At 56.9% G+C, this 17,439-nt stretch overlaps 2 protein-coding genes across 4 annotated transcripts in view; one reads left to right on the top strand and one right to left on the bottom strand.

Annotated features, from left to right (window-relative positions):
- NOS2 (nitric oxide synthase 2) overlaps nucleotides 1–2,205 on the top strand; it is a 33,885-nt gene extending 31,680 nt beyond the window's left edge. For both annotated transcript variants that reach the window (XM_058676154.1, XM_058676155.1), the window contains 3 exons: nucleotides 407–555; nucleotides 1,051–1,245; nucleotides 1,745–2,205. In XM_058676154.1, the coding sequence (XP_058532137.1) occupies nucleotides 407–555; nucleotides 1,051–1,245; nucleotides 1,745–1,843 (443 nt within the window). In that variant the 3' untranslated portion in view covers nucleotides 1,844–2,205. The remainder of the gene's footprint in view (nucleotides 1–406; nucleotides 556–1,050; nucleotides 1,246–1,744) is intronic.
- A 1,412-nt stretch (nucleotides 2,206–3,617) lies between these two features.
- Nucleotides 3,618–16,014, bottom strand: LGALS9 (galectin 9). Of its 2 annotated transcripts, XM_058675980.1 has the most exons (11): nucleotides 15,860–16,014; nucleotides 10,975–11,063; nucleotides 8,957–9,158; nucleotides 8,068–8,178; nucleotides 7,754–7,846; nucleotides 5,939–5,974; nucleotides 5,437–5,484; nucleotides 5,009–5,050; nucleotides 4,605–4,693; nucleotides 4,307–4,469; nucleotides 3,618–4,225 (listed from the first exon to the last, which is right to left on the bottom strand). In XM_058675980.1, exons 1-11 carry the CDS (start codon nucleotides 15,896–15,898, stop codon nucleotides 4,079–4,081), a joined length of 1,059 nt encoding a protein of 352 aa, XP_058531963.1. In that variant the 5' UTR covers nucleotides 15,899–16,014; the 3' UTR covers nucleotides 3,618–4,078. The 2 variants fall into 2 exon arrangements, with proteins under 2 accessions (XP_058531963.1, XP_058531964.1); XM_058675981.1 differs by lacking the exon at nucleotides 7,754–7,846.
- Between the last annotated feature and the right edge of the window lie 1,425 nt (nucleotides 16,015–17,439).

Raw genomic sequence — 17,439 nt, 5'->3', positions numbered from 1 at the left:
AGCCGGTGACCAGCTCTTGCCTGGGAGAAGAATGGGGGCCAAGGGAGAGTTGCACCATCACTCAGAGGTGTCCCCAGCCCCTCTGCAGAGTGCCACAGCCTATAGGAGGGCCTTTGGGAGGTTAGAACAGCTGGCTTCCTGCCTTTGGTGTTGGAACCAAGGGCCCTTCTGCAGGCCCTTGGGGGTGGAGGTGGAGGTGACGGGGAAAAGTCCCTGCTTTTGACCTCTGGTGAGCTGAATGGACTCCTGGGTCTGTGCTTTCAGTCATGGAGCTGTGGGTCAGGACTTGTATTTCCTATGAAATGGGGAGAGTGCCAGATCACATTCTGGCCAGAAAGGAACAAGCACTCCAATGGGGAACCCTCTGGTGGCCATGCTGTTCACTGCAGCCTGCTGGGTCCCACAGGACTTCGGGGTGGCCGCATGATCCTGGTGTCTGGGTGCCGACATCCAGAGGAGGACCACCTGTACTGGGAGGAGGAGCTGGAGATGATGCAGAAGGGGGTGCTACATGACGTGCACACGGCCTACTCTCGCCTGCCTGGCCAGCCCAAGGTGAGCTCCCCTTCCAAGTGCACAACCAGGCTGTGCCCTGGCTTGCTCCCAGCCTTGCCCCTCTCTGGACCATCTCCACACAGAGGCCATTAGACAACACCTGGGGGATGCTGGGCAGAGCACTAGGCCTTCCCTGGGTGGACCATGATGGCAGGAGGGTGAATCTCGAGCCCAGCCCCGGACCACACTGCAGGGAGAAGTATCCCAGGCCAGCCAGCTCCCTGCTGTTCCGTGAGCCTGGGGAGCCTAGGAACCGGCAGCTCTGTCCTGAGTGACGGCTGAGGACCTGACAGGCCCTGTCCCGAGGGACTCCCTCTTCTAGAATTCAGAGCCTGTCTGAGCAGACAGTGCCTCAAGGGCAGCATGCATCTTCCCAGCCCCAGCCCCCCACCCAGTCCCCACCCTGGCTGTCACTGCACTCGGCCTGAGCCTGGTCCCCGTGGGAGGCCCTGGCTGGGGGCGCAGGGACCAGGCCCAGCATCTTCTCTGGTTTAGGTGTACGTTCAGGACCTGCTGCGGCAGAAGCTGGCCGACGAGGTGCTCCGCGTTCTCTTGGAGGCGCCAGGCCACATCTATGTGTGCGGGGGTGTGGGCATGGCCCGGGACGTGGCCCATACCCTCAAGCAGCTGGTGGCTGCCAAGCTGGGCCTAAGCGAGGAGCAGGTGGAGGACTATTTCTTCCGGCTTAAGGTATGGTGGCTGGTGTGTAATACCAGGGCTGTGAGAGCCAGGGACAGTTGGGCCTAGAACTGTTGTGGGCTCTAAAAAATCCTAGTGCTGACTGAAGGTCATCGGTGGGCGGTGGGGCTTTAGCAGATCTGGCTGTGTGTCTTGCTCTGGTTGCCTGCTGGCTTGAAGTCCTGTAGATCCTTCTAGGGAATAGGGGAACAGCATGTGCAAAGGCTCTGGGGTAGAGGACAGGCATAGGTGTCTCAGGGCTTACATGTCCTACAGGGCAAGCTCTGGGCAGGCTGGGGGCTGCCATCCTCCCCCGTACCACATGGGGAGGTGTGGAGCTGCTGGCATTAGCATGGGCACCAAATCCCAGTGCAGGCTCAGCGTGGCAAGTGGAGAGGGTGGATGCCTTGAGTCCCTGTGTGAGGGAGTAGGGCTCGTCCCAGCTAGGACACAGCAAGGGCAAGGTAACTGGGCCAACATCTCTGACCGCTTCCCACTGGTCTCCCTGCAGAGCCAGAAGCGCTACCACGAAGACATCTTTGGTGCTGCATTCCCCTATGAAGTGAAACAGGAGGGGGCAGCAAGACAGCCGGGCAACACCAGGCTCTGACAGTCACACAGATTGAGGTCCCGGGGACAGGACAGGTGGAGGGGAGTGGTCCTGCCACCTGCCCCCCGCCGTCAGTCCTCACTCTCCCACTGCCAGGTGGCAGCTAGCATCAGGTGGAGCCTCTTCTCTGTTTGGAGCCCAGCTTCCCTTGGGCAATGAGGACCTGGGGTGGCCTCTCCCTCCTGAGTGGGACCCTGCCCTCTTCTGACTGCACTGCTCTGAGCAGCCACCAGGGGCCGCTGTAAGTTATTTATGCCTCTGTATTTAAAACACACGCACCCCAAAGTGCTCCCAAGGGGACTCTCGGGATTTTCCTTTATGGTTCCTTGACAAAATATTTATATAAAATGCATTTTATTCTAACAACATCCTGTGATGTTATGTGTTTTGTAAGGAAAGCTGCCCTAGGCCAGGTAGTTAAGAGGAGGCTGGTGGTGTCATAGTCTGGACAAAGATCGCCCACCAGGGGGCGCACTGGCCCCATCTTGCTTGTCTGACTTGGGTGCCAGAGACAGGAGCAGGAGATGGGGGTGTTGTGGTGTAGAGTGAGGGGGCCCGAGCTGTGTCACCCCTCCCATGGGGAGCACTTTGCCAAGGGTTTGGTGTGTGGGGTCTGATTTCGCATAGCCACACCCCTGAGCCACTGGACTGGGAGTGTCAGTGAAGGAACCAAGGCTCTTCCTACTTGAGGTCTTGTTAAAGTGCAAACTGAGGGGTGCAGGGCTGAGTGCCCCCATTCCTAAAAGGCTCTTGAGCCACACGGCTGCTGAAAGTCCCTGGGAAACTGGGGTACCATGGACACACACTATCCTGGGGCTGGGACATCCCATACACGGAGTCCCCGTCCCCACTCACGCCCTCACTGCCACTGCTTCCCCATGGGCCTCTCCTGGCCCTGCCTGTCCCATCCTCAGAGCCCTGTGTAAATCCTCACCCTTGCCAGAAGGGTGGGATGTGTCCAAGGTCCACCCAGTATTCTCAGTCCATTTCTACTGTCTGTCACACACTGCAGGCTAGGTAAATTACCAGAGAGATTTGTTTGGGGTCAGGGTCCAAGTGACCATCCTCGGTAGTGACCTTGGTAGGGTCTTGAGGCAGCACTGAGGTAGGGAGCTCACAGGTCTGTCTCCAGGCAACATCCCTGCCCTGAAAAAGCCACCAGACTACAGCCCAGGGCTCTGCCCATGACCTTGTGGACCCCTAAGCACTGGCCTCGGTCTCAGCCTCTAAGTACCATGGAACTGGGGGAGGCAGGGTGGGCTTTCCATGTCAGGGCGCCTGAGTTCAAGGCCTGGCTCTACTCCCAACTCCATCTTCTGGGCAGTGCCCACCCTGGAAGGAAGCAGGTGCTGGTTCAAGTACCTAAACTGAGGCTACCCCCTTGAGGCCTGGCCTAGCCCCCCCACTGCGGCAGGTGGGGAATATGACCCTGCACTGGAACTCTGTCCCTTCCTGCCTTTTCTGTGTCTCAAGAGTTACATCCCATAGCTGGTGTATGTGTCCACCCTCTAAATCCTTCATGTTAGGGACTATCCTCCACCGTGAGTGTTGGAGGGGATGACCCGCACTCACCTCCCCATCACCTGGGCCCCTCACCAGGGCTCCCATGCCAGCTACTCGCACCCTGGAGGCCAGCATTCTGACCGGCTCCCCTGGCAGCCTAGGGTGGAGATGGGGTTGTTGGGGGGACCCAGGCTCTGTCCTCCCACTCCACTCCAAAGCCCCTCAATTCCACAGACTCCAAACATACTCAGGAGCCCATGGTCACCTCACATTATGCTCCAACAAGCACATTTATTTCCAGTACACAGGAGAGAGAAAAAGTCCACTCCTGAGAAAGCTGTGGTCCATGGCGGGCCTGCAGGATGCTGTGGGGCAAGATGAGGGAGTAAGACAAAAGGCCAGAGGACAGGGAGGCCACGGGGCAGACAGCTGGTGGCCTGGGATGGCAGTGCAGCTGAATGGGTGACAGGAGAAAGTGGCCTGATGGGAGGCTTGCCACGGCCCCTCCTTATAGGTAGTTGGGCAGGGTTGGGGTAGGGGGACTCCACCTGCCTTCTTCCCCCAGCTACACCCTTCCTCCCAGACCAGCTGACCATGGCCAGAAGCCAGTCTAGCCAAGGTCAGCACTCCACAGCAGCAGGGCCTTGGATGGGCAGGCAGGGGGCAGGAGGTGGCAGTGAGGCAGCCCAGACAGCGGCATGCATGCCCCAGCCCTCGTCACTGGGGGCCTGTCTAGGCCTGCACGTGGGTCAACTGGACATCACCATCCACCTCCAGGTTGTTGATGGCCGCCAGGTTCTTGAGGCGGTGGTTGTACTCCAACAAGTGCTGGCCGTCCACAGCCACCTTGAAGCAATAGCTATCGCACATGATCCACACCTGGCAGAGAGGCCCATGTTTGTACTTGGAGGGTCTCCAGTCCCGAGCACACCCTGGCCTTGTTCGCCCCACAGCACTCACCAACATGCCCTGGCCCCTGCGGAAGGGCATAGGCCGCAGTAGCTGTCGCTCCTCGGACCCCCACTTGCCCTTGACCTGGGTGTTACGGACCACGGCGTTCTCGTCAAATCGGGGGTTCAGGTGGAAGGCGATGTCGCTCCCCGAGCGCAGGTTGATGTGGAACCTGGGGTGTGCGTGGCTCACAGTCCTCTCTGCTCTTTGGGCTAGGGGCACAGCCCCTCCCTCTGTCCTGCAGCCTGGCCCAGGTGATCTCAGAGGACCCGGTCCTCCATGCCAGGCCCAGGCATCCCCAGCTCACCTCTTGGCACTGGGCAAGATGGTGCCCACTACAATGATGGATTTGGATGGGTGCAGCCCGCCTGGAATACTGCTGAAGTAAGGCATGGGCTGCGGGCGAGGAGAGGGGGACTGGTCAGTCAGTGGTGCCCCGGAGTTTGTGTGATCACACACTGCCGGGGGCTGAGAGGACAGCATCTGGGAAAACCTGCCAGGCATCCCCACGGTGACAGGATTGGGCCAGATACCAGGGTGCTCTGGGGCAGGAAGGGAAGGCCAGGGAGTCCGCTCAGGGTGAAGGGCAACACTGAAGTGGGAGGTGCCTTTCAGCATTGTCTTATGGCACCTGCTCAGCTCCACACAGAGCTGCTCTGAACTACACAGGGTCAGAGGTCACCCCTGCCCCTTCCCCAAGAAGTCACTTACATAGGTTGGGCTGGGATACATTGTCGGTGGGATTCCAGGAGTCTGTTGGAGAGAAACCAAAAGCTTACCCATCTACTAGAGCGGTTGCTTTGGCGAGAGATGGTCCTGAAGCTTCAGCCCTGGCCTCTGTTACGGCCGCCTTGCTGGGACCTGCCCCTCTGCCCTTCCCTAGGCTGCAGAGACATCGCAGCAGGGAAGGTCTTGTCCTCGGGTAACAGGGCACTGTGCGGATGCTGGGGCCTGGGGTTCCTGCTGTCCTCGAGGGGCCCGTCCCTTCAGCCCACCTGTTGCAGGCTGTTGTCCTGAAGGGGGGGAGGGGATCCAACCTCTGTGGTCCCCCTTCTTGTTAAACTGCTATCCTGACCCCAGGGCTCCCAGGGAAGGTGGCTGTTGTGGAACTGGGAGCCCAGCGGAGGGTTCAAACTTACGGGGAACATCTGGGGACTCTGTGCGGTGGAGGGCAAGACCGTCGGAGTCTGGAAGAAAGAGACAGTCCCAGTGAGGACCACCAGGGGGCGCCTGTGATGGGGCACTTCTCTGAGGCAATTCACCTTAGGCAGACGCCTCCCACACCCATCCCCGCAGGTAGATGGAGGGGTTTCTGCAGGCTGTGAAGGGGAACAAGGACTCCCTGGACAGCCGTGACCTCTGGCCCTTCTTAAGAGAAACTTCTCTGAGCTCAACAGGAGGGAGAAATGAATGTGAGACCTTGACCAATAGGGCTTGGGCAAACAAGTGGCTATTCAAGGATCAATCAACCATCCTTATGCCCAGCTCCCAGCAGCTTCCAGGCCAGATTAGTGGTCAGCGGGTGTAGCCTCCCCAGCATCACCCTCCTTGTGGGAGGGACCGATGCCTGGCCCTGCCTCTTCCTGTCCACCCACCAGAAGACCCCAAGGGATAAGGACCCACTGAGAGCCAGAGACTTACAACAGGGTTCAGGTTGGCATGGCCACTGCCTGAAGGCTGAAAGGAATGAGAAAAACCAAAATGTTGGTTACTGTTGGGTAGGAGATGATGTCGCACTCCAGGCAGGCTCCCCCTCCTTCCTGTCCCCAACCCCAGGTATGTCAGAGACCAGGAAGGGGGCTGAGGAAGATGCCTGTCGGCTCCTCCTTGGAGTGGGGATGGCGTACCAGGCTCAGGCCACGATGTTCGGCTTAGCGCCCAGAACAAGAGCATGCAGGGCGGCAGGGGGGTTTCCCACAGCCATTACACCCTAAGCTCCTGAAGGCCCGGTGGACGTGCTTCCCCACAAGCAAAACATTCTGGGTCCCTGCTTCACTGGCAAGGCCCTAAAAGCTTGAATGAGTCGCCCAGGCTCTCCAGGGAGCAAGTGATGCAGTTCCACACGGTGCCCTATGCTGTGTGACTACAACACACACACACAGACACACATACACACGAAGCCTGGACCAACGCTGGGCTACCCAGCCAAGGTCCCTTAGTGCTTGACCCGTGTTGGGACAGGTGCCCTGCTGGGAGCAAGCTGGGCCACGGGATGGCTGTGCAGACAGGACTTCCCTCTCCCAGTGTCCACTGCTTGAGTGGCCATGCAGGAGAGCTTGCCTTCCCCTCCCAGATCCTGCCATGCTCAGCAGACTGCTGTGGCCTTGGCGGAGCACCTGCCTGCCCTGAGAATGACATGCCCTGTTCATCCATGAGTGCCTCCTATGCAGAGGACTGCAGGCACACCCATGAACAAGCCACTGTCCCAGGCCTCCCAGGGCATAGGGAAGGTGGTGGAGGCAGGGGCTACGAGACAAAAAGCAGACACGGTTACCACAGGGCGTGGACGTGGTTATGGCACAGACATGTGCAGAGGCCCTGGGGGCTCGGAGGGAGCTGTGCCCAGAGAAGCAGCACTCAAGTAGGGCAGGGGAGGACAATTGGGAGCATGCTGGGGGCAGAGTGGGATGGCAAGTGCGGGGACAATGTGATCCATGGGTCTCCAGGGGGCAGTGCAGGCCATGTGAGCTTCATGGTGGTGGTGCAACCGGGAAGGGAAAGGGTGCCTTTGGGGATGATTTCAGATGTCCTGCCGGGAATCTGGGGTTTGGAGATTTTAAAATCTGTAATCAGGGATTGGAGCTGGCTTTGTGGTACAGGGGGGCAGGCAGTTGCTTGCGAGACCACCATTCCATGTTGGAGCATAGCTTTGAGTCCAGCTGCTCCATTTCCAACCTAACTCCCTGCTGATGCACCTGGGAAAACAGGATAAGACAGCCCAAGTGCTTGGGTCCCTGAACCCATGTGGGAGACCTGGATGGTGTCCCAGACTCTGGACTTTGAGGCTGTTGTGCGGTTTGGAGAGTGAACCAACAGGTGCAACATCACTCTCTTTGTAACTCTGCCTTTCAAGTAAATAAACACAACTCAATACATACATACATATATATATATATATATATACATACAAGATTTGTAAGTGAGGCAGGGCAGGGAGGGGTGTAATCAGATGTGTGTCTAGGCATGTCACACAGTGGTGAGTGTGAGGGACAGTGGGGGCAGAGCTCAGTGATGTGGGCATTTGGGGAAGGGAACCAGCAGATAGATCTCGTTCTCTGCCTTTCTCATCTTTGTATATGTTTCTTTGTCTTTTTCCAAATAAAATAAGGAAGTACATTTTTTAAAAGCAGCGGGGGGAGGGCGAGGGAGCCTGTGGGCGCTGAGACGTAGCACCCCGGCCTCTCTGGCTCTCCATCCTTCCTGCTTAGCTTCCCCGGACCTCCACTGTTCACTCACTTTGGGTTTGCGCCCCTGAGATTTGGGGAAACGGAGCCGCTGGGAGGGCTGCATCGTGAAGAAGACAGGCTGGGCAGGGGCCACGTGGGGGTTCTGTTAAACACAAGGGGCGCCGTGAGAGAAGCATTAGTACTGGCACATGCAGTGTTCTGACAGAGACAGGACATGAGGACGGACACACTGACTGAGGACAAGGGTGGCAGACACCAGGGCAAAGGAATTGGTGTGTCCCCAAGTGTCCGGGGAGGCTGAGCTTGGTACCTTCAGGTCCTGCACCCCAACCCCTGGGCCAGGTTCCGGGTGAACAATCTGACCTTGAAGGTGATGTAGAACAGCTGCACAGAACCAGTGACGGAGATGGCATTCACGCTGGTGAAGGGCACCCGGTGAGGGTACTGCACAAAGAAGTTCCCGTTCACCGTCACCTGCCGAAAGAGTGTGTGTGGGTCGGTGAGGAAGCCCCTGCTTCTAGAAATGAAGCCCTGGCTGTGGTCTGCACAGCCAGCCTCTCCCGGGTGAGAGCGGCAGCCATCCTGAGTGGGTGCGGGCTCTGAAGGACACCCACCTGGTCGCTGCCTGGCTCTAGGGGCCGCTGTTTAGTTATTATGGTTGCTTGTTCGCTTGTGGCAAAGTTTGCCTTTCTAATCAGAGTTCACCCAGGGTGTTCTTTATACATGCATAAAAATATACGCAGGGAGCGGTGCTCCCAGGAGACAAGTCGGATGCAAGGACACTCCACTTCTGATTCAGCTTCCTGCTGATGCTTCTGGGAAAGCAGAGAACAGCCCAAAGTCCTTGGGCTTCTGCCACCCACGTGGGAGACCTGGATGGAATTCCAGGCTCCTGGCTTTGGCTTGGTTCGGTATTGGCCGATGTGCCCATATGGGGAGTGAATCAAGGATGGATGTGCCTTTCAAATAAATCAATTTACCTTTTTATACAAAAATGCACCCAGACCAAAAGGCAGCATGGTGATGTATGTCAGGGACAACTAGAAAGTGAAGGAAGCAGTAAGTGCACCTGCAGGTATATGAGGTGCCCGTGTAGTCACAGGTGTCGCCTTTCCAGAAGACGCTCCTGGCCTCTACCTGGGGCTGCGACTAGGCCCTCATCTCAAGGAATGCGATGATTCAAAGGTCCTTCCCCAGGCTGGCAGGGCTGGGGGACTGGCAGCAGGAGGCAGGTGGGGACCAATGGGCTCACCGTGAAGTGGGAGCTCTGCACCAGCAGGCACAGCTCAAATGGCACCCCCTTCTGGAAGGGCATGCTCATCTTCCTCTCTTCCGTCCCCCACTGGCCATTCTGCTTCGTGTTGCAGACCACATACCCGCCCTGCTCAAACCGCGGGTTGAAGTGGAAGGCGATGTTATTCTCGCTGAAGCCAGCCTGCAGGTTCACAGCAAACCTAGGCAGAGGGAAACCGGGGTGGTTGCTGCACAGCTCGCCGCGTGTCTGCCTGTCTGCCGAAAGCCCGCAGCTTGGGGCCTGTAACCCGCTGGCCGGGCAACCCCTCGGTGGCTCCTGGGCCTCTTTCTGTCTCACCCAGTGGCTTTAGAGCAATGATTGGCTTTTGCACCTGCAGTATGATTGTCTCAGAGTGGAAAGCAGGAAGGGGGCAAGTGGTGGCACCTGTCCCGAGATGCGCAGATGCTGGGAATGCTGGCAAATGGCCATTCTGGGCAGAGGGTTCTAGCACGCCTGCAGAGAGCCTGTGGCGTTTGGCGCACCCTGGCTGGGGAGGTCAGCCGGGGCCTCAGCCTGGGAGAGAGAACAGGCCTGAAGATGGTGTGAAATGGGGGCGGGAGGGGGGGTGGGAGTGGAGGGAAGGCCTCCCGGTAGAAGCAGGGTGTTTGGCATGAAAGCCACCTCTGTGTGGTCCGGACTCCCTCCAGTGAAGGCGGCCATGTGTTTTGGAGAACATGTGAGGTAGATATGAACGTGGTGGCCCCAGGCCAGGCGAGCCAGGGCTTAGACGCCCGCTCTGTGCTGTCTTTCAGGGCTGCGTGATCCCCAAGTTGCTCCACCCACATGGGGAGGCCATCTTTAGGGGACGGTCCTGTGGGAGCCGTGCGTGGGTGCGTGCGTGCAGATGAAGCCCCTGGTGTAAGTAAAGCTTGAGCCCCACCCCTCTCCTCGGGGGTCCTTCCGTCTGACCGTCCCTGGGCACAGGTGTGGCCTGTAACAGGCGGTGTGAGAACAGCAGGCCCTGCCCGAGCCTGTGCCCGAGAGGCGCTCGCCCGAGAGGCGCTCTGCCGATCCTTAGAGGCGCTCTGCCGATCCTTAGAGGCTTCCTGCTCCTACCCCAAACCAAGTTCCAGCGGAGGCTCTCCCCGGAGGCGTTTGTGTCAGCTTCAGCCTCCCCCAACCTCGCGGGGGACAAGTTCCCTGCTTCCCTGGGAACCCCGCGGGCTCCCCAGGCTAACCCGCTGAACTGCCAGCCACCCAAGGCCCCTCCATGCCTAGCCCAGAGGCGGCCATGGTGGAGCAGGAATAGCGCCTGAACCCGGACGGCCCAGCTGAAGTGGAGCAAGGACCTGGGAGAGGCGTGAAGGGGCTCCAGGGCGTTCCAACGACAGGACCACCGACAGGACCACCTCGGTTGGAGTGCAGAGGGCAGACGCCCTGCAGACGCCAGCCGACCAGGTAAGGGCCACAACACACCTGTGGGCTCCTTCACAGAGGCAGGCCAGGCCCATGTACTGGTCAGAAGCCCCTACAGCGCCTGGGGTCACCAGGAAACCCTTGGCTGCTCCCAGACAGCCTGCCTGGGGGAGGTGGGGACAGAGGGGAGGCCACCAGTACTGATAAGATGGTGATATTTTGAAATAGCAGTGTTTTCCAGAAAGGACCTTGAAACCAATAGGGACTGAATTACTTCAGCTGAACTTGAACTACTTCCACATTAGCAAAATGAGGGCCCTGTTACAGGAAACCAAGGGAGTTCTGGGTTTGCAGCCCTGGATTGTGCAAAGCTCCATGTCCCGTGCCCTTGGTGTGACTTGTGGGCCATTCTGTATTTCTGCTTAGACTGGGAGGTGGAGGTACAGGCCAGGAGTCTTCGGGGAGCCCCCTAGCTGTGGAGTCTGTCAGTGGCCTGGCTGGTGTGATTGGCATTGTGGAGTGGTGCCAGGTGGTACAGGTGGGCACACACGAGCTGGAAGGCAGCTGGTGGAGTCCACCCCAGCTCCCAGGCCCAGTGGCCACAAAGGCTCACCACGTACCTGCTGGCGCCAGGGTGGACACAGCCGTTGACCGTGATCTGAAGTCCATCCTGCAGGCCTCCTTGTATTTCCCCAGTAAAGGGCACAGCCTGTGGGGAAAGGGCTGTTGGTCAGCTGGCAATGCACACCACCACACACCCCTACCAGGCCTGACCTAGTGCCCTGGGCCAATCTCTCATTCCTCTGACAACCCTGAGTTCACAACACCCCCTCTTGCGGCTCCACCATGTGGAAATGACTGCTAGGCCCTGGGGTAGTGCCCTCCCTCATGGGCAGTCCCTCCTCTGCTGGTTTCCTGGTTCCCCCGCCCTGGGCAACTTTGTGGCCCCTCCTCTTCCCAGGAGGATTGAGTCATGGGGAGATGTTGACCTGGAGTCAGGAGACTCCTGAGTGACTGTGGGGAGCTTGTTTAACCTCTCTCTGCCTCTGTTTCCTCATCTGTAAAATAAGGATAATTCCCCTACACACACACACACACACACACACACACACACACATGCACGGTTGATGATTTGATGGTGAAACAGTCTGTGACCAAGACTGGAGCCCAGCAGGTGCCTCTCTGCCCACTTCTCGCCCACCTACCTTGATCTTTCTGAACAAAATTACTAGTAGCTACTCCCCCTCTCTCTGTAACATTTTTCTATTTTGGGTGAGGGTGAGAGGAGAAAGAGACAATGAGAATGAGTTGGCAATGGCCCACGTGCTAACACCAGCCAGGTCTCCCTGTGGGAGGCAGGGATCCAGCTACCTGTGGCATCGCTGCTGCCTCCCAAGGTCTGAATTAGCAGCAAGTCTGGAGCCGGGAGCCAGCCCTGAACTTGAACCCAGACCCTCTGATAAGGCTGTCTTGGCTGCCTGCCTCTGCTTCCAGACTTTCAAAGCTTCCAGAATGCCCAATAGCCAAGGGGCTTCTGCAGTCTGCTTTGAAGCATTGTTCTCTGAGCTTATTTTCATGGTTTTCAAGTTGTTCACATCTTCTCTAGCATCTCCTTTAGCTCAGCTATCTACGGAAACTAACAGGAGGCAGGGAGGAGCTGTAGTGGGGTAGGTGTTCAGGGAGGAACCAACAGACGGTGCCCCCAAGAGCCAGGCTGGGCCAAATCAGAGGCATGAGACTGGCACTCCATCTGGGGCCCATGTCCTCGGGCTGTGCCTCCCTGGGTGTGTATTAACAGGAACCTGGATCTAAAGCAGAGTAGCCAGAACTCTGATATGGGAGAGTGTTGCTGTCCCAGATGGCAGTTTATCTTGCTGTGCCACAACACCTTGCCCAATTATGCTTGGGTGCAAAATGTGGACTCCATGCATAGATCTTCAAAGATTCATGAAACATGAATATTTAGGAAAAAAAAACAGTTGGAGCTGGTGTTGGAGCACAGCTGGTAAAGCCTCTGCCTTGGATGCTGGCATCCCATAGAAATGCTAGCTTATATCCTGGCTGCCCCACTTCCCATCCAGTTCCCTGGTGATGACCTGGGAAAGGCAGTGGAGATTGGCCCAAGAATTTAGGAGCCTGACACACACGTGGGAGCCCCTGATGAAGCTCCTGGCTTTGGCCTGGTCCAGCCCTGGCTATGTGGGCCATCTGGGTAGTGAACCAGCAGATGAAGATTTCTCTCTCTCTCTCTCTCTCTCTCTCTCTCTCTCTCTCTCTCTGACTTTAACAAAGGAACAGAAATATAATGTTTGAATTTCAAAACTGTTTTGCAGTGAAGTTGGGTGTTTTGTTTTGTTTTGTTTTTTTGTTTGTTTGTTTTGAGACACAAACAGAGCTCTTACCCACTGGTTTACTTCCCAGTTGCCCACAATGGGCCAAGTGGAAGCCAGGCATGGGGATCGCCATCCAGATCTCCCACGTGGCTGGCAGGGACCCAAGCACTTTAGACATCCCCGCTGCCTCCTGGAGTCTGCATCAACAGGAAGCAGCCATCGGGAACCAAAATCCAGGGACTCCAGTAGGGAACATGGCCCTGTGACTGCTAGGCCAGATACCTGCTCCAATTCACCTTTTAATCCATGTTTCCTGCTGCCTTTTGGAAGTCCCCTCACACGTGTGGGAAGCAGGCAGCCTGTCCTGAAGCATACTCACATCAAGGCATAAAGGAGGAGAGCAGAGTGAGGGGGACGTGGGGTCATGGAGGGAGAGCCACAGTGGAAGAAGAAAGGGTGCAGATCACAGGGACGGTATATTACGGGTTCATTTCCAAGGTTACACTCCACCTGAACATCTAATGCAATGTTAACATGTCCTTCAATTCTGAAAAGCTATATTTGAAATTGAGGTTCAAGGCTAGTGTTGTGGGTAAACCCTGTGACATTGGCATCCCATGTGGGTGCCTGTTTGTGTCCTGGCTGATCTAGCTCCCAACAAATGGCCTGGGAAAGCAGCAGAGGATTGCCCAAGTCCTTGGGCACCTGCGTGCACATGGAAAACCCTGAAGAAGCTCCTACTTTGGCCTGGCCCAGCCCTGGCTCTTTGGTCCATCTTGGGAAGTCAATTAGCTTTCAACATTGGAAGATTTCTCTTTTGCTTTTTTTTTTTTTAAAGGAGGAAGTACATTGAGCCCCGGTGCCACCATTTGTATACCCAGTGGGTGCGGGAGGCCTGTGTACATGAATCAATCTATCTGCAAATAGAATCTCTCTGGAAGAATCGACAGCAAGCTGGCCACACAGGCCGACTGTGCAGAAGGGATTGTGGAGTGAGTAATGCCCACTGCCCAACCCCTCCCTCGGACCCTCCCTCTCTCCCTGTAAGCCCGCCTGGAAATGGGGACTTTGGCAGTTGTGATGAAATTAAGGATCTTGAGACAGGAGCAGCGTCCTGGGTTGTTTGAATTGTCCAAGGTAACCACAAAGATCCCTGGGAGAGGCGGGAGTGGCCTGGGCCGAGGCCTGCAGGCTGCCCCCGGGAGACCCTGCCTTGTCTACCTCAGAGGGAAACAGCTTTGCCACTGGCCGGCACTTGGGTTTTTGGCCTGTGACCTCCAGGATGGTAAGGGATCAGTTTGTCTCAGTTGAGGCTGCGGTGGAATTTGGACCCCTGTCTGCCAGCAATTAGACTCTGGGGCCCCAGTGGAGCTTTGCCCTGGCTTTGAGATTACATAGGCCTGCATTCCTTCCCCCACCATGGGCAGCAGCGGGGATGTGTCCCTCAGCCGGTCTGTATGTCTGTGATCCAGTTCCAGCAGGGCTGTGGTATTTGAGATGTTTTTAGAGGAAAGCCCCTGGTTTGCACTGGCCTGGGCAGAATGGCTTCCTGAGCCAGTCCCACTGCCCAGAGCTCAGAATGTGCTCCTTGCTCCTGGCTGCCCCCATTCCAACCCACTCTCCTTCCTTGGAAGCCCAGACAGCGAGGCCAGCTACCGCAGGCCAGCATGTGAGCAGCTTGCTTTTGGACTCAGTGGCACCGGAGGGAACCCTGCCCAGGTGTTGTCCTGGGAGCTGGCCAGCCTTCCAAGCCCCTCCTCCTGGCTATGCTCATTCTCTCTCGCACCTCGCCCTCGCTGTGCACCTGGCTGAGGAGACCTCACCGGAGTCACACGGCAGTGAGCTGGATCTTGGTGGCCACACCAGACACGTCCCGTGGAGAAGCACAGAACATCTTTATTTCTGTCTCACCCACATCCCCTGCTTGGTCCCATCTGGACTGTGGTGACTGACCACTTCCCTTTGGCCCTTTGACTGTGACCCTGCAGCAATGTGCAGCCGCAGGGCTCCCACCGCCCAAGGGAGGCCCCGGGGGCGGCTCCCCCAGGCCTGTTATGGCTCTGCCACCTCTGCCCATCCTCTGGCCTCCTGGCCCTGTTGGAGCCTACCCTCTCCTGTTCACAGCGTAATTTTCCTCTTGTTTCCACAATTAAGAAAGCGAATGCCAGTCACCTGAGATATCAAACGCCAGGTCCTGGGATAATCAGGGAGCAGGCATGCAGCCAAGGTGGGAGCCCCTGTCCCCAAGGCTCCTTGTGTGGTGCTGGCCACCCGTGCTTTTCTCCCTGTGTACCTGGCATAAGTCCCACCTACGGGACCCCCAGAGTGGCGACTGCAAAGAGGCCTAACCTCACCCCCTTCCAGCACCTGCTCAGGCCATCAGGGAAGTTCTTGGCTAAGGCCGAGAGGAGCTTCCTTATAGACCTGGCCTGGAGCATGAGGCCCTCAGATGGCCCAGGGCCTAGAGCTGCTGCTTTCTGCCTCTTCCTATTATTGCTGTGTCCCTGGGCCACCCCCTCTGCTGGTGGCAAATCAGGGCCCCTGCCTTCCCTGCCACTCACCCACTGGAGCTATTTGACCCATGGCTTCACCTCTCTGGGCCTCAGTTGATCCACATATGAAGGGGACAATACACCTTAGAGGGTTTACAGCAGGCCCTCTGCTGACAGAACTGACACTGGCGAACAGATGCAAAAGGATGGGCCAGTCCCTGCACCCTTCTCAATTCTGAGACCCTGGACCCAGCCTTGCCATGTAAACTCTCTTCCCCAGCGGTCCCAGCACAGACACGTCCTGGGGAGGTTTTCCCATGGCCCCCAGAGTCCCGACACCAACACCCCCTGCAGAGTGCTTACTGTCCAGTGTGCCAGACCTTACTTTATCCTTACCCCAACCTGGGAGATGGGTTTGAGTATTATCCCTACTTTATGGAAACTGAGGCCCAGAGACAACTTATTTTGTCTGAGGTCAGTCAGCTGACTCCAGGCAGGCCATCTCCTAAGTTAGTGCCCCAGAGCTATGATAGTCTGCTCCCCTCCCCAGGAACTGGCTCACTCCTCTCTCTATAAACCATCACATTCTCATCCCACCCATGCTGTCTCCCCACCCTCCCTGGAGCCTGAAGCTTAGCCCAGACCCGCCAGAGGCCCATGGCTGCAACCGCAGAACTCACTGGATACATATAGGAAGGTTGGGCACGGTAGAAAGCCATTGTCTCCTCACTGCTGCCAGGGCCACGACTGCCGTTCACACCAGCTGAGCAGCGCTGTGCTCCGGAAGGGACCTAGTGAGGAAACAGAAACCAAAGCAGTTTGGCAGCTACCCAACGGGGAGGAGCCAGGAGCAGCTGAACATATGTCAGGAGAGAGAGAGACGGGCTGGCGTGGAGGGACTCTGGGAGAGGTAGATGGCCACTCCCAGCCATAGGGACCTTCCATGGCTCATTCCATCTGGGCTCCACCCTAGGACCAGGTCACTTGTGGTTTGTACAGGTTCAAAGTGCTTCAGTATGACTATAAGTTCTAGATAATACTGCCTGAGAAGGACTTAACCTGTGGCTGTGCACTGGGGAAGGTGGTTTCCACCCCTATGCACACAGGAGGCCTGGGGCCCAAAGGGCTTAGGAGACACACAGGAAGCCACCTGGATGGTCAGCGACAGTCTGAACTAGTGGAGAATGCTTAGGAATTCATCCCTTTTACATTTCTATCCATGTGGGAAGACAGAATTATACAGGAAGAAGTGTCTTGTAAGAAAAACATGATGGAAATGGATTTTTTTCATAATTTTTGTATTATTGGAGTTATCAGAGTTCTCTATTGTAGGAGTTACAGAGAGGGAGGGAGAGGAAGAGTTCTTCCATCTGCCAGTTCACTGCCCAGATGGCCACAACAGCCAGTGCTGGGCCATGTCAAGTCGGGAACCAGGAGTTTCATCTGGGTTTCCCATGGGAGTGGCAGGGGCCAAGCCCTTGGGCCATCTTCTGCTGCTTTTCCTAGGCCAGAGCAGGGAGTTGGATCAGAGTTGAATTCAAACCTGGGATGCTGGTGCTGCAGGCAGTAGCTATGCCACAACACCATCCCTGACAGTGGAGGTCATGTTTCTAGAGTGTGGTGGTGGTCCCAGGAACTTCTGATCCCCCTGGGTGTGGGGTTATTTGCTCCCTTTGCTTCCCGGTCTTCTCTGGACTTCAGGATAGGGTAACGGTGAGGGTGGAGTGGAGCAGATGTCTGAGATGTGAGAGAACCTCCCAGATGACACAGGTCAGAGGAAATGTGTGAAATAAATGACTCTTCATTGGCTTCTGCATCTGGGGACCAGAAGCCATTGGCTGAAACAACTGTGTGCTCGCTTTGGCAGCACGTATACTAAAATTGGAAAGAGAACTGTGGGATGGTTGGGGGCGGGTGGGGATGGAGCCAGGCCATGCAACGTGCTAGCAGAAGAGCCTGCTTGTGAGGCGTGGGCGGCAAACTTGAACATGGTTGTGGTTTGTACGTGTTTCTTCAAAGTTCCTGGAAAGATTACCCCCAGTGCACCAGTTTTGTGAGGGGGCCGATGATGGGGATGGGGGTGGAAGTGCGTGTCCAAGCCCCAAGCCCCAAGGCCTCCAGCCTCCCCACAGGCTTGTGCCAGACACCAAAGGGCTTGAGGCTGTGAGCTTGATTTCCTGCTCTCACGGTCCTTCTGTCTGCTGCTTTATGCCGTGGGAGGATGTGTCGGGAAGGCTTTCACTGGACGTTGGCATCTTAT

The sequence above is a fragment of the Ochotona princeps genome, chromosome 17 (assembly GCF_030435755.1).
Source record: "Ochotona princeps isolate mOchPri1 chromosome 17, mOchPri1.hap1, whole genome shotgun sequence".
Lineage (NCBI taxonomy): Eukaryota > Metazoa > Chordata > Mammalia > Lagomorpha > Ochotonidae > Ochotona > Ochotona princeps.
This window is presented reverse-complemented; position numbering and strand designations above follow the sequence as displayed.